This window comes from Marmota marmota, unplaced genomic scaffold (assembly GCF_001458135.2).
Source record: "Marmota marmota marmota unplaced genomic scaffold, marMar, whole genome shotgun sequence".
NCBI classification, from domain to species: Eukaryota; Metazoa; Chordata; class Mammalia; order Rodentia; family Sciuridae; genus Marmota; species Marmota marmota.
Window position 1 is genome coordinate 8,414,940 of NW_026000294.1, and position 16,402 is coordinate 8,431,341.

General features: G+C 34.9%; 1 protein-coding gene across 1 annotated transcript in view; it reads left to right on the forward strand.

The window, feature by feature from the left end:
* Positions 1–16,402, forward strand: part of LOC107155639 (vascular endothelial growth factor receptor kdr-like) — a gene marked incomplete at its 5' end in the record, with an annotated part of 118,367 nt that overhangs the window by 24,904 nt on the left and 77,061 nt on the right. The window contains one exon of the mRNA XM_048797237.1: positions 16,113–16,248. Coding sequence (XP_048653194.1) covers positions 16,113–16,248 — 136 coding nt within the window. The remainder of the gene's footprint in view (positions 1–16,112; positions 16,249–16,402) is intronic.

Consider the following 16,402-nt stretch of genomic DNA (forward strand, 5'->3'; position numbering starts at 1 on the left):
CCCCCCTCCCCTCCCCTCCCCTCCCCTCTTCTCTCTCTACCCCCTCTACTGTAATTAACTTGTTGAGTTCTTTATATACCCTAGAGATTAGTGCTCTGTCTGATGTGTGAGGGGTAAAAATTTGCTCCCAATATATACAGCCATTGGTTTTTGGTATTGCATTATTTCCCTTGGCACAATAGTCTCCAGTTCTATCAATTTACCAGCAAATGCCATAATTCCATTCTTTATGGTTGAGTAATGTCCCACTGTGTATATATACCATGTTTTCTTAATCTATTCATCTGTTGAAGGGCATCTAGTTTGGTTCCATAGGTTAGCTATTGTGAATAAAAGTGCTAGAAATGTTGATATGGCTGTGCCACTATAATAAGCTTATTTTAAGTCATTTGACTATGGTATGATTTAGATGTGAGGTGTCCCCCTAAAGCTCATGTGTGAAACAATGCAAGAATGTTCAGAGAAGAAATTATTTGGTTATGAGAGCCTTAACATAATCAGTGAATTTATAACCTGATAGGATTAGTTGAGTGGTAATTGAAGTTATGTGGGGTATGGCTGGAGAAGGTGGAGCACTGGAGACATGACATTTGGGTACATACTTGTATTTGACAAGTGGAGCTCTCCCTCTCTAACTCCTTACCATCATGTAAGCTGCTTCCCTCCACCACACTTTTACTCCATTGATGTCCTGCCTCACCTCGAGTTCTGAGGAATGCAGTGTGCTGACTATGGACTGAGGCATCAGAAATTGTGAGTCCCCAAATAAAGCTTTCCTACTCTACAATTATGTTGGTCATGTATTCTAGTCATAGCAGCAAAAATCTGGATAAAATGGGGTATATACAAAGGATTTGGATAACTGAGTCAATATTTATTGGTTCCATTCCAAGATTTTTGAGGAATCTCCAGAGTGGTTGCACCAATTTGTATTCCTACCAGCAACATATGGGTAAACCTTTTCCCCACATTCTCAGCAGCATTTATTCTTAGTTGTATTCTTGAGAATTGCCATTCTGAATGGATTGAGATGGAATCTCAGTATTGTTTTAATTTGCATTTCTCTAATTTCTAGAGATGTTGGACATTTTTCTATATATTTATTGATAGATTGTATTTCTTCTTCTGTGAAGTGTTTGTTCAGTTCCTTAGCCCATTTATTGATTGTATTATTTATTTTATGGTGGTAAGTTTTTTGAGTTTTTTATATATCATTAATGTTAATACTTTCTCTGAGGTATAGGTGGCAAAGATTTTCTTCCATTCTGTAGGCTTTTTGATCACACTCTTGATTGTTTTCTTTCTTGTGTGGAAGCTTTTTAGTTTAATACCATCCCATTTATTCATTCTTGATTTTATTGTTTGCACTTGATTTTATTGATTTATTTGATGTGATTTAATTTTACTTCTCTCATCATTTGTTGAAGAGGTTATCTTTTCTCCAATTTATGCCTTTTGTTCAGTGGTACAAATTATTACAATTTATTCATGATTCAATAATACAAATAATTAATATGTATTAATGATACATGAATAAAACAAATCATTCATGATATAAACACTGAATAAACCAGGGGTATAAGTGATGCCCCCGCTATCTGCAAAAGTGTTTATCATTATTTGTATACTTTTTAAGTTTTTTAATTTGTTCTAATTAGTTATACTGACAGAAGAATGCATTTCAATTAATTGTATATACATTGAGCACATTTTTTCATTTCTCTGGTTGTACATGATATAGAGTTGTACCATATGTGCAGTCATATGAACCTAGGTTAATGGTGTTGATCTCATTCCACCATCTTTCTTGTCCCCATGCCTCCACTCCATTTCTCCCTCCCCTTTGCCCAAAATACCTCAATTCCCCCCCACATTATGGATCAGTATCCACATATCAGAGAGAACATTTGGCCTTTGGTTTATTGGGATTGACTTATTTTGCTTACCATGATATTCTCCAACTCCATCCATTTACCTGCAAATGCCATAATTTTATTCTTTCTTAATGCTGAGTAGTATTCCATTTTGTATATATACCAGAGTTTCTTTATCCATTCATTTATTGAAGGGCATCTAGATTGCTTCCACAGTTTATCTATTATAAATTGAGCTGTTATGAACATTGATGTGGATGTTTTACTATAGTATGGCTGATTTTAAGTCCTTTGGATATAGACCAAGGAGTGGGATATCTGGATCAAATGGTGGTTCCATTCCAAGTTTTCTAAGGAATCTCCATGCTGCTTTCCATAGTAGTTACACCAATTTGCAGTGCCACCAGCAATGTATGAGTGTACCTTTTCCCCACACATCCTTGCCTAACACTTATTGTTTGTATTCTTGATAATTGTCATTCTGACTGGAGTGAGAAGAAACCTTAGAGAGTTTTGATTTGCATTTCTCTAATGACTAGAGAAGTTAACCATTTTTTCATATATTTGTTGATCCATTCTTTATCTTCTGAGAAGTATCTGTTCAGTTCCTTAGCCCATTTATTGATTGGGTTATTTATTTTATTAGCATTAAGTTTTTTGAGTTCTTTATATATCCTAGAAATTAGTGCTCTCATATATAACAAGTAAGGATGTTCTCCCATTCTGTAGGCTCTCTTTCCACATTATTGGTTGTCTTCTTTGTAGAGAAGAAACTTTTTAGTTTGAATCCATGCCATTTATTAATTCTTGATTTTATTTCTTGCCCTTTAGGAGTCTTAATAAGGAAGTCAGGGCTATTAGGCACAGGGTGTCTAGTCTAATTCCAAGGTCCTTGATCCACTTTGAGTTGAATTTTGTTCATGGTGAGAGATAGGGGTTTAGTTTCATTTTGCTGCATATGGCTTTCCAGTTATCCCAGCACCAATCATTGAAGAGCCTGTCTTTTCTCTAATGTATGTTTTGGGCACCTGTTTCTAATATGAAATAACTGTATTTATGTGGGTTTCTCTCAATGTTTTCTATTCTGTGCCATTTATCTACATGCCTGTTTTAGTGCCAATATCATACCAGTTTTGATACTATAACTTTGTAATATATTTTATGTTCTGGTATTGTGATGTTTCCTGCTTCACTCTTCTTGCTAAGGATTGCTTTGACTATTCTGGGTCTCTTATTTTTCCATATGAATTTCATGATTGCTTTTTCTATCTCTGTAAAGAAATGACATTGGGATTTTAATTGGAATCACATTGAATGTGTATTGCACTTTAGGTAGTATGGCCATTTTAACAATATTAATTTTGCCTATCCAAGAACATGGGGGATCTCTACATTTTCTAAGGTCTTCTTCAATGTCTTTCTTTAATGTTCTCTAGTTTTCATTGTAGAGGTCTTTTGCCTCTTTTGTTATATTGATTCCCAAGCACTTTATTTATTTTTTGAGGCTATTGTGAATGGGGTAGTTTTCCTAATTACTCTTTCTGAGGGTTCATCATTATTGTATGTAAATGCATTTGATCTATAGTTGTTGCTTTAATAATCCTACTTTGCTCAATTCATGTATTAATTCTAGAAGTTTTTTGGTGGAGTTTTGTGGATCCTCTAAGTATAGAATCATGTTGTCAGCAAATAGTGATAGTTTGAGTTCTTCTTTTTCTATTTATATCCCTTTAATTTCTTTCATTTGTCTAATTCCTCTGGCTAGAGTCTCAAGGACTGTATTGAGTAGGAGTGGTAAGAGAGGGCATCCCTGTCTTGTTTAAGTTCTAAGATGGAATGCTTCCAGTTTTTCTCCATTTAGAATGATGTTGGCCTTGGGCTTAGCATAGATAGCTTTTTCACTGTTGAGGTATGTTCCTATTATTGATAGTTTTTCTAGTGTTATAAACTTGGAAAGGTGTTATATTTTATCAAATACTTTTTGTATATCTACTGAGAGGATCATATGATTTTTATCTTTATGTTTATTGATGTGATGAATTATGTTTATTGATTTCCGTATGTTGAACTAACCTTGTATCACTGGGATAATATATTTTTGTATGTGATTTGCCAGAATTTTATTGAGAATTTTTGCATCTGTGTTCATCAGGGATATTGGTCTGAAGTTTTCTTTCCTTTATGTGTCTTTGTCTGGCTTAGGTTTCAGGGTGATACAAGCATCATAGAATGAGTTTGGAAGGTTTCCCTTATTTTCTACTTCATGGAGTAATTTGAGGAATATTAGTATTAACTCTTTGAAGGTCTTTTAGAACTTAGCTGAGAATCCATCTGGTCCTGGGATTTTCTTGATTGGTGGGCTTTTGACAGTTTCTTCTAGTTTATTGCTTGAAATTGACCTGTTTCAATTGTGTATGTGCTCCTGATTCAGTTTGGGCAACTCATAATTCTCTACAAATTTGTTGTTGACATTGATATTTTCTAATTTATTGGGGCATACATTTTCAAAAATAGTTTCTAATTATCTTTTGTATTTCACTGTTATCTGTCATGATATTTCCTTTTTGATTAGAAATTTTAGTAATTCGAGTTTTCTCTCTCCTTCTTTCCTTTAGGGTAATTAAGGCTTTATCCACTTTTATTTATTATTTTCAAAGAACCAGCTTTTTGCTTTGTCAATTTTTTTCATTGTTTCTTTTGTATCAATTTCATCCCTGATTTTAATTATTTCCTGTCTTCTAGTACATTTGGTATTGACTTATTCTTATTTTTCAGGGTTTTGGAGATGTAATGTCATTTATTTGTTGACTTTTTCTTCTTTTAATTAATGAGCTCAATCCAATGAACATTTTCCTCTTAGCACTGCCTTCAAATGTCCCAGAGATTTTGGTATGTTGTATCAGAATTCTCATTTACCTCTACGAATTCTTTTATATCCTCCTTGATGTTTTCTGCTATCTATGAGTCATTCAACAGCATATTATTTAGTCTCCAGGTGTTGGAGTAGCTTCTATTTTTTTTTATTTTATCATTGGTTTCTCATTTCATTTTATAATGGTCTGATAGAATGAAGGGTAGTATCTCTATTTGTTTTTGTATTTGCTAAGAGTTATTTTGTGGCATAACATATGGCCTGTTTTAGAGAAGGATCCATTGGTGCTGAGAAAAAAATGTATTTGCACTTTTTAAAAATATTTTTATTTATTTTTGTATGTGGTTCTGAGGATCAAACCCAGTGCCTCATGCATGTGAGGCAAGCACTCAACCACTGAGCTGCAACCCCAGTCCAGTGTTTTTGCTCTTTGATGGGTGAAATATTTTATATATATATATATATATATATATATATATATATATATATATATATATATATTCTGTTAAATCTAAATTATTGATTGTGTTATTGAATTATATAATTTCTTTGTTTAGTTTTTGTGTGGAAGGTCTATCCCGTGATGGGAGAGGTGTGTTAAAGTCTCCCAGTATTATTGTGTTGTGGTCTATTTGATTGTTGAAATTGAGAAGGATTTGTATGATGTACACAGATACTACATTGTTTGGGGAATAAATATTTATGATTGTTGAGGAATTATTTCTTTGAGCAGTATGAAAGGCCCTTCCTTATCTCTTCTGACTAACTTTGGTTTGATGTCCACTTTATCTGATTCAAGGATGGAGACCCCTGCTTCTTTACATGGTCCATGTGAGTGGTATGTTTTTTCCCATTCTTTTACCTTTAGTCTGTGGATGTCTTTTCCAATAAGAATAGTCTCTTGAAAGCAGTATATTGTTGGGTCTTTTTAAAAAAATCCAATCTGCAGTCTATGTCTTTTAACTGATGAACTTAGGCCATTAAGATTCAGAGTTATTATTGAAATATGGTTTTTATTTCCAGTCATTTTTTGTTGTTGTTTTTTACTTAGTTTCTCATTTGATTGTTTTTTTCTTTTGTGTAGTTCCTCTCTTTGCTGATTTTCATTATTGTTTCTCATTTCCTCCTCATGGAATATTTTGCTGAGAATGTTCTGTAGTGCAGACTTTCTCATTGTAAATTCTTTTAACTTTTGTTTATCAAGGAAGGCTTTAATTTTGTCATCAGATCTGAAGATTCTTTGTTGGCATACATTTTCTTTCAGAGCTTTTATATGTTGTTCTGGTATCTCCTAGCTTTGAGGGTCTGAGTTGATAAATCTGGTGAGATCTGAAATGGTTTCCCCTATATGCAATCTGAAACGTTTCTCTTACAGCTTTTAAAATTCTATTCTTATTCTGTGTGCTAGATATTTTCATTATAATGTGCCTTGGTGTAGTTCTGTTATAATTTTGTACATTTTTTTGATTTTCCAGTTTATTTTTTGGAAAGTTTTTGGTATTATTTCATTGAAGAGATTGTGTATTCCTTTTGTTTGTTTCTCTGGGCCTTTCTGTATCCCAATATATCTTAGACTTAGTCATTTGATATTATCCTATAATTTTTTTTTTGATGTTCTGTTCATGGTTTCTTACTATCTTCTCTCTGTGGTCAACTTTATTGTCAAGATTGTATATTATATCTTCATTTTCTGAGGTTCTGTCTTCCAAGTGATCTTGTCTGTTGGTGATACTTCCTATTAATTTTCTTATTTGTTTATTGTTTCCTACATTCCAAGGATTTCTGTTTTTTTCCCCAGAATCTCTCTTTCTTGAAGTCATCTTTTGCTACTTGTATTTACTCTCTTATCTCTTTGTTATCAATTGTTGCCTGTATTTGCTCTCTTATGTCATTGTTTTATTTGCAGAGTATTTTAATTATGTATATTTGGAAGTCCTTTCTGACATTTCATCTACTGTGCTGTCAAGGGAATCTATTATTGTATCATCTTGGATTGATTGGAGCACTTTCTTCCCTCATCTTTTCATGCTTTCCATGTGCCTTCCCTTCTAGCAGTGCAGATCCGAGATATTACATTTTCTACCCTATAATCTTTTAGTGTCCTGGTAGGTTTCTGATGGCTTGCCTTTAAGGGAGAGATCAATATTAATAGTACCCAATGCAAATTATATACAGCCTTAAACCAAATAGTTCCTATTTAGATGATTACAATTTTGTCACAATAAACAGAAATGATGTGTTCAATTATTATCTGCAATATAAACAATAGGTTTGCAAAAGGGTACACAGAATCTAATGGTGGACAAAGTGAGAAACAAGGGGGGTGTAGGGTGTGATGTTTATGAGGTAGAAAGTGAGAAATATACAGGCATTAAATCATAGGAAGAGTGAAAGGTGAATCAAAAGAAGTTAGCTGTTAACAGGAGAAAAGAGAGAAAGAGGCGACCCTGTGTAAGGCTCTTTTCTGCCTCTGCAACAAAATGGTGGCTTTTAGCACACCTACCATGGATACTTCTGGTGTAACCAAGCCTGAAGGGACCTTGGTGATGGTCTTCTAGGTCCTGGCTGTGTCCCTAGATGGAAGTGGTGGAGTAGTGCCAAACCTTTAAGTACCTTGGTGTTGGGCTTCCAGCTACCAGCTGCTGTCCCAGGATAGAATCTGTTGCAAGTAAAGATGGTAGTGGCAGCAATGGGGGTAATCTGAGATGGCATTGGAGGTGCCCCAAGATGGCAGTGACCGCATTTAGTGGTGGGGCTGAACAGGCAAGCCGAATGCTGGCTTTGGGTGGCCTATTTGGAGATGCAGTGCTGTGGTGTACAGGCATGGTCCTCAGCATGGTGGGCAGTTCTGTGCCTGGACCTGGGCCTGGGCTCCTCGAGGATCAGTGGGAGGCATCCTGTTCCTGGGTCTTGGGGTGGTTTTGTGGAGATGTCCTGCCCTTGCCTTGGCAAGGTTACTGGGTTGTTGGGGGTTTTCCTGGACCTGTCTGGTCTCTTTGGGAATCTTTGGGACTCCCATATATGTTTTTGGTACCATTGTATAGGATAAACCCATAAACGGTTTACGTGGTTTGTCTCTGTGTCTTCTGTTTGTTAAATTTGTCTTAATGTCTGTTTTTATGCTAATACTATGTTTTTTTTTTCTTATAGCCCTGTAGTATGATTTAACATCTGGTATTGTGATGCATCTCACTTTACTTTTCTCGCTAAGAAATGCTTAGGCTATTCTGGGCCTCTTATTTTTTTCAAATGAATTTCAGGACTGCTTTCCTTATTTCTATGATGAAGGTCCTTGGCATTTTAATAGGAATTACCTTAATACTCTATAGCACTTTTGATAATATAGCCATTTTGAACATTATTAATTTTGTCTATCCAAGAACATTGGATATCTTTCCATCTTCTAAGGTCTTCTCCAATTTATTTCTATAGTATTCTGTAGTTTTCATTGTAGAGGTCTTTCACCTCTTATTTTAGATTGATTACCATATATTTTATTTTTAGGCTATTGTGAATGGGATACTTTTTCCAGATTTCTCTTTCAGTTTAATTCATCATTGGTTTATAGGAACACAATCAATTTATGGGTGTTAATTTTATATTCTTATACTTTGACAAATTAATTTATGAGTTCTAGGAGTTTTTTGGTTCTTCAAAATATAGAATCATATCACCAGCAAATAGGGATAGTTTAAGCTCTTCTTTCCCTATTAGTATCCTTTATTTTTTTTTCTTTTGTCTAATTGCTTTGTTTAGGATTTCAAGAACTATGTTGAATAGAAGTGGTGAAAGAGTATATCTTTGTCTTGTCCCAGTTTTTAGAGGGAAATTTTTCATTTTTTTCTACATTTAGAATGATGTTGGCCTTGGGTTTAGCATATAAAACTTACAATGTTGTGGTATGTTCCTACTATCCTTAGTTTTTCGGGTGTTTTGAACATGAATGGATGCTGTATTTTATCAGATGCTTTTTCTACATCTATTGCGATAATCATGTGATTTTTGTCTTTAAATCTATTGATGTGATGAATTATTTTTATTGATTTTGATATTTTGAACAGTACTGGCATCCTTGGAATGAACCCTACTTGATCATGGTGCACTATCTTTTTTCATATATTTTTGTATGCCAATGTTTTATTAAGAATTTTTGCATATATGTTCATCAGGGATAATGGTCTGAAGTTGTATCTTTGTCTGGTTTTGTTACTGGGGTGATACTACCTCCATAGAATGAGTTGGAAGGGTTTGGTTCTTTTCTATTTCATGGAATAACTTCCAGAATATTGGTGTAAGTTCTTGTTTGAAGGTCTGTTAGAGCTAGACTGAGAATGAGTCTTGTCCTGGACTTTTTATTGTTGGTAGGTTTTTGATGTTGTCTTCAATTTTATTTCTTAAATTTGATCTCTTTAAATTTTACATGTCTGCCTGATTCAATTTTGTCAGAAAATGTTTCTGGACATTTGTTGATGTATTTGAGGTTTTTCATTTTATTGGTGTATAACTTTTCAAAATAATTTTTGATTATCATCTGTATTTCAGTAGTGTGCATGGTGATATTATCTTTTTCATCATGAATTTTAATTTTTTGAGTTTCCTCTCTCCTTCTCTTTATTAGCTTGGCAAAGGATTTATCAATTTTATTTATTTTTTCAAAGAAACAAATTTTTGTATTATTGATTTTATATTGATATTTTGTTTCAATTTCTTTGATTTTTGCTCTGATTTTAATTATTTCCAGTCTTCTAATGCTTCTGGTGTTGATGTGTTCTTTTTATAGGGCTTCAAGATATAGTGTTAGGTTATTTATTTGATAACTTTCTATTTTTTTTAATGAATGAGATAAATGCAAAAAATATTCAGCCCTAACTCAATAGTTCCTGCTATGTCATATATAGTGTTGTCACACAAAAAAGAAATGATATTGTCACTTATTGCCACCAGTAAAAACATTGTTTGCAAAAGGGTTTACAATTTCAAATGGTGAACTAGGAGATACCAGATGTAATATAGGATGTGATCCTTATAGGGAAGGAGTGAGAAAAGAATTCAACATCTAAATGACGAGTGAAAGACAGAACATAAATATTGGCTATTAGCAAATGAAAAGATAGAAGAAGAATTAAAAGAAATAGATAAATGTGAGAAATAAATATAGAAATTAAGCATTTTTAAAAATAAAAATAAAGGAATGCAAAACAAAATTTACCTATACTCATAAAACATCTTAGTCATCAAAATTGTGACCCATGAAAAATAACTGACTTTGAAAAATGCTAGAAATGAGGAAAAAGAAACTAATATGAATATGTACAAGTGTCCATGAACCATTTAACTCACAATTAAATAGAGAAAAGAAAGAAGAAAAAAATATATATTTTAAAAGAGATCTCCATCAAAAGTTAAAGAATTGTTTCTGTTGGTGTTCAAAAGATTCTCAGCTTTTCTTCTCAGTAGTTTTATGTGGGGTGGGCTTGAGGGTGATGTCTTCTTCAATCTCAGGATCAGGTTACTGGAGTGTGAGAGGAAATCCCATAGGTGGAGTTCCTGGAGGTGTGATTTAGCTCCATGTTATTCATTGAATGGTGAATAGTCTGAAGATCTTATGTCAGCAAACCTCCAGCCTCAGCATTTGATGGTCCATTCTTAGAGACTCTACCCCAGGTATTTCCATGGGTTCCACTTATGCAGTGGAGGAGCCAATCCTTAGTTCCCTCTGTCATTAGCATTACTTGGTCTCTCTGGTTCTGTCTCCAAACTCAAGTACTCTCACCACCATCCTTTCAAATTCTCAGCTGGGATCATTTCTCCCAGCTGGTCCTGCAAGCCCTTGGATTCAAGCAAGTGGGGCAGAACAAGGTGGGTTTCCATGAACTGTGTTTCCCTCTGTAAACAACTCTTCACATTTGATTTTCTCCTGGTCACTTAGAAATTCTATGTTTTTTGTAAATAAGTGTAAATAAACAGTATCTGGATATTTATCTTGTTCCCAAGGTTTGGAAAAACTTCTGCTATCATTTTCCTGAATAGATTATCAATGCCATTAGCCTATTTCTCTACTCCTTCCTGAATGCTTTTGAGCCTTAAATTTTGTCTCTTAGTGTTGTCCCATTATTATTGTTTATTTTGATCATAATTTATTTTTCTTTAATACCTGCTGTGTGCAAGTAAGTCCACCATATATTCAAGCTCAGTGACTTTTGTCTTCTACTTGATCTAATTATTTGAGAGGCATTCTTTTGAGCTTTGCATTTGACTTATTGTTGCTTTCCATTTTGAAAATGTCTGTTGGATTATTTTTCACCGTGTCCCTTTATTGAAGTGTTTATACATGTCCTGCATTCTGTCCCTTAGGTCCTTTCATTAATAATCCATCATTTTAACCATCAATTTGTTGAATTACTTGTCTAACATTTTATCTACATAAATATCCATGGATACAATTATTGTAGATTTATAAACTTTTGGAGGTGTCTTGTTGGCTTCATTCCTCATGCTTTCAGAAGTTCTATGTTGTTTATGCATCTGTCATGATTGGTTCCTCTTATTATGTGAGGGTCTTTTAGTGAGTAGTTAGCTCTTTAAAATATTATCTGAACTGGGGTTATATCCTAGCATCAAAATATCAGTATAATCAAAGTGCTGAGTTCTACCACCAGCACTGGACTGTGAGGAGAATGTAATCACTAGTAATATGGGTCCCTTAATAACAAATTGTAAACAAACATATATTTATGAATGCATTACTAATGATCTACACTACTCTTCTAAGAAGGAATGTGGGTGAGTAATATTATAGAATACGGTGAAAATTTGGCATTAATGACATACATGTTATGCTGTAAATATGAAGTATCTCTAAAAGGGTCATGTGTGAGAAAATACAATTCCGAGGTGAAATGATTGGATTATGTGAGCCTTAAAAGAATCAGTGCATTAATTCACTGATAAGGATTAACTGGGTGGTAACTGGATGCAGGGAATGTGTGGATTGGGTTGCTGGGTCAGTGGAGACATACCCTTGCGGTATATTTTTTTGTCCCTGGTGAGAACTCATTCTCTCTATCTTCTTCCTGATTGTCATGTGTTGAATTTCTCCTCCATACTCTCTAACTATGATGCTATGCCTCACCTTGGCCTAGAGTTTTGGAATCAGCCATCTATGAACTGAGGCTTCTGAAACCAGGAATGATAAATAAACTTTACCTCCCTAAAATTGTTATTTTTAGGTGTTTTGATTATAGCAATGAAAAAGGCTAACTAAAACAATACCTAATATTTAATTATATTGAAATAAGGAAGAAAATGAAAGAAAAGACTGAAAAAAGTATGGAGGAAGAAAGAAACAACATAAAATGAGGAGGAAGAGAAGTATGAAAGAGAATGGAGGAGAATGGAGTTGGGAAAGCAGAGAAGAGATACCAAGAATTTATCTAATTAATCAAAGAAATGGGTAAAATTAACCAGAACTCTGAAAAAAAAAACAAATAGAGAAGACACAACAAAATATTTTATACAAAATAGCTAATTCAAAAACAATTATTAAAAGTTTCAGTTTTCTCCTTGGTGAATTATTTAAAGTGGAGATACTTTTTTCCATGGCTTCAATTTTAGAATCCCCCCACCATGCAGAAGTTTATGGAATAGTTATCTTACTTTATATTTGTTCTCTGCACTTACCTAAACCAGGCAAACTTGTTAGCAGTGCCTGTATGCTGAGCTCTCTCTAGCCCTGCCTGGCAGCAGACTCTTGGGCAGCATTTTCCATTTTGGAGCAGACTTTATTCTCAGTATCTCTGTGTTTTGGTATCTGGTGTTGGGATTGTAGCTCTGGTCATAGCCACTGTCAAGCACTCTCAAGAGCCTGTGGAATAATCCAACATGCATATCACACCTCATTCCAAAAGCCTCAGTATATATGCTGGGGGGAGTTGTGAGATATGTGCCCTAATTATGTAATAGAAGATTACCCAGAAACTTCTAATCATGTGGAGTTGGCTAGGCCTGTGTTTGATTGCTACAGGTAGCAGCTTACTACCCAAACCAGACATGACCTACTTTCACTGCCTCTCATCCTTGCTCATTACCTTAAATTTTATACCACAAATTACAAATGAAACTGTAGATATGCATTCTGGCAGCTTCAGCTCCTATTACCCCATAGTGCTTCCCCAAGTCTTTACCATAGTCTCACTTTTGCACACAGATTGACTCATGGCCTGACTATCCATTAATCCAGTGAGAAGTAAAGCATAGGTGGCCATTTGTGAGTATACAAATAGAAATCAAACCAACCAGATGAAAAGAAAACAGAAAAAGAAAAACTGCAGTGATTTTGAATCTCCCCTGGACATGATGTAAACCATGTGGATTCTTTAATGACATTCTTTTCCCACTTAAACTAAATCTGCTTCTAAGTGCCAGGGCCCTCTTCTGAAATATCTAAATTTGTAGTATCTGAGATTCTTTACTTCTCAGGTTGAAGTTTGCTTGACAGTGGAGTCTGCTTTATTAAACTCATTGGGAAATTTTTAGTTCATTGGCAGGGAGCTTTCCTTGCCTGGCACTGACACAATCTATTAATTCTCTTTCTATTCTATCAGGATATTCCTGGGTTTCTCCTGATTACTTCCTCTCTAAGTTGCTTTAGGGAACTTTCCAATAGCCTTCCTGCCTCATGCAGCTGCAGAACTGATGCTTTCATTCCACTTGGAAAGCAGCCACCATGCAGTGGGTTCCTCTAATCTGGTATTTTCCTATCTTTTTTTTTTTTTTAACGTAGACAATCATTGCTATAAAATTCCCTCTTGGTGCTGTCTTTTCTGCCTCTCACACATTTTGATGTGCTGTGTTTTAGTCTTCCTTTGTTTGGGGGTTTTTAAAAACCTTCCCTCTAGGGATTCTCACTATTAAAATATACAGAGAAGTATTTACTCTCTTATCTCTTTGTTATCAATCGTTGCCTGTATTTGCTCTCTTATGTCATTGTTTTATTTGCAGAGTATTTTAGTTATGTATATTTGGAAGTCCTTTTCTGACATTTCATCTACTGTGCTGTCAAGGGAATCTATTATTGTATCATCTTGGTTTGATTGGAGCACTTTCTTCCCTCATCTTTTTTTTCGTGCTTTCCATGTGCCTTCCCTTCTAGCAGTGCAGATCCTGATTGGTTTACCCCTAAATGTAATCTGCTTCCTTTCTCTTGTGGCTTTTAAAATTCCCTCCTTATTCTGTATGTTGGGCATCTTCATTATAATGTGTCTTGGTGTGGATCTCTTGTGATTTTGCTCATTTGGCGTCCTGTAGGCTTCTAGGATGTGGATTTCTGTTTCATTCTTCAAGTCTAGGAGTTTTCTAATATTATTTCATTGAACAGATTGCTCATTCCTTTGGTTTGGACCTCTATACCTTCCTGTATCCCAATAACTCTCAAATTTGGTCTCTTTATGCTATCCCATATTTCTTGGATGTTCTGCTAATTGTTTATTATCAGTCTTGCTGAGCTGTATACATTCTTTTCGAGATGATATACTTTGTCTTCGTTATCTGATGTTCTATCTTCTAAGTGTTCTATTCTGCTGGTAATACTCTCATTTGAGTTTTGGTTTATTATTTTCTTCATTTCCAGGATTTTTGTTTTTCTTTTTTTTTTATTTTTTGTATAACCTCTATCTCCCTGTAGAGTTGATCTTTTGCTTTTTGGATTTGTTTATGTAATTCATTGTCGAAGTGATCTTTCATTGTCTGAATTTGCTGTCTAATGTCTTCCTTGAGACTCCGGATCATCTGAAGCATGTATATCCTGAAATCTTTGTCTGACATTCCTTCTGCTGCAGATGTTACCTCTTCTAATGTTGAATTGACCTGCATTGTTTGTGGTCCTTTCTTTACTTGTCTTTTCATACTGCTCACATTCTTTCCAGCTTTGTGTAACTGTTAATGTTTTTCTCCTGTATATTTATATTACTCTTGTACAGTTCCAAAATCTTTATTTTGTGGAGAAAGACAGTTATAAGTTCCCAATATCAATAGTACATCATCTATGCGCAAGTTTTCATTATTAATACATTTATAGTTAGACTCTCTGTCTACAGATGTTGGCTTCAATTATTATTTAAAATATAGTTATTATTTTCATAAAAGGCATACCATTTCTGATGGCATATAGAGAACTAAAGGTTACACATAGGATGTTATGTTAAGGGGGAAAGGAGTGAGGGTATGGGGTTAATCTAACTTAGCAACTTTGGAGGAGAACTCTAACGAATAGAAAGGGGTAATTTACGGAAGAATGTATAAATTCAAACTCCTATCTGTACTTAGAAAATTACCCTACATATAACTAGTAGAAGTTAGGGGGTTGAAAGTGGGGTAGAGGGAGGAAGAAGGAAAAAATTAACAAGGAAAGAAAGAAAAAAAGAGAGAGGGGAAAGAAAATAAGAAGAAAAAAAGGGGAGGGAGGTGGGGCATATGCAATTCCTCTGTATTATATTATTCTAGTGATTCAGTTTTAAAGTCCTATTTCATGAAAAGTTCTTGGTTTCATATATGTTGAGTTTGAGAGGACCAGAGTGGGAAGGGTAGAGGAGCATGGATGAGAAGAGAGAGAGAAGAAGAGAAAGCAAAAAGAAAAAAAAAGGTCTCTCAGAACTCTGTTTTCTTTTTTTCCACTATGTGGAGTTATCTATTTCTAGCTTGAGTCTCTGCATTGAGGGTGGTCAGGTAGCCAGTGTGAGAGGATTTGAGCTTCCACCTGGAGCCTCCCTACTCTTAGTCTCAGAGATGGAAATCAGGTGCCTGTACAGTTGCTGTTCTGCATTGATAGCTACACGCCCCAAAAGCTTGTGAGAAAAATTTTGAGTTATCACAACTGGGGGTGGGGGAATTGGAAACCAGGTACCTGATCAGACGCAGAATCGTGCTGGTAGCCACGCCCACTGATTAATGGCGAGTAAGGTTTTCCAAAATGGATTCCATATGTTTCTCGCATAGGGTGTTTGGTGAGGTGGGGGATGCTGAGGAGACCTTGTGCTTTGTCCAGAGCTCAGTCTGGTGACCCACAAGCAAAGTCTCTGCATTCTGTTCCACCTTCTGTTTGGGCTGAGTGCCCGCACAGCTCTGCCTTCCGTCTGTGCCCTACATGAGTATTATTCCTTGTATGTTATGTTTGTTGCAACTGTTTTCCCAAATTGTCAATTTAATTTTAATTGTGTTCTTATTGTGCTTTTTCTTATCTTTATTTTTTGTACATATTTCTTACTATATGAAACTCCTTATGATGTGAAATGGTGAACTTCAGAAGCCTTATACCACATGAGAAGAGAAATAAAACAGAGTAAGGTGTTTTTCCCCTTTACTTTCTGCAGCCCAGTGTTTCAGAAATCAAAACAAGCTACCTTTCCATCATTGTGGATCCTAGAGAAATGCCCCTTGATCAACAATGTGACAGGCTTCCCTATGATGACAGCAAATGGGAATTTCCTCGGGACCGGTTACAGTTGGGTATGTACCAATTTCTTTCACTAAAATCTAGGTTGCACTTAGATTATTGTATGCAACACTATTCAACCTCATTCATGATTCATCTAGAAAATTGGATATATTTTTTTCAAATGTGGTGATAGTAAACAAATCAAAAATTAGAAATTAGGGTAGC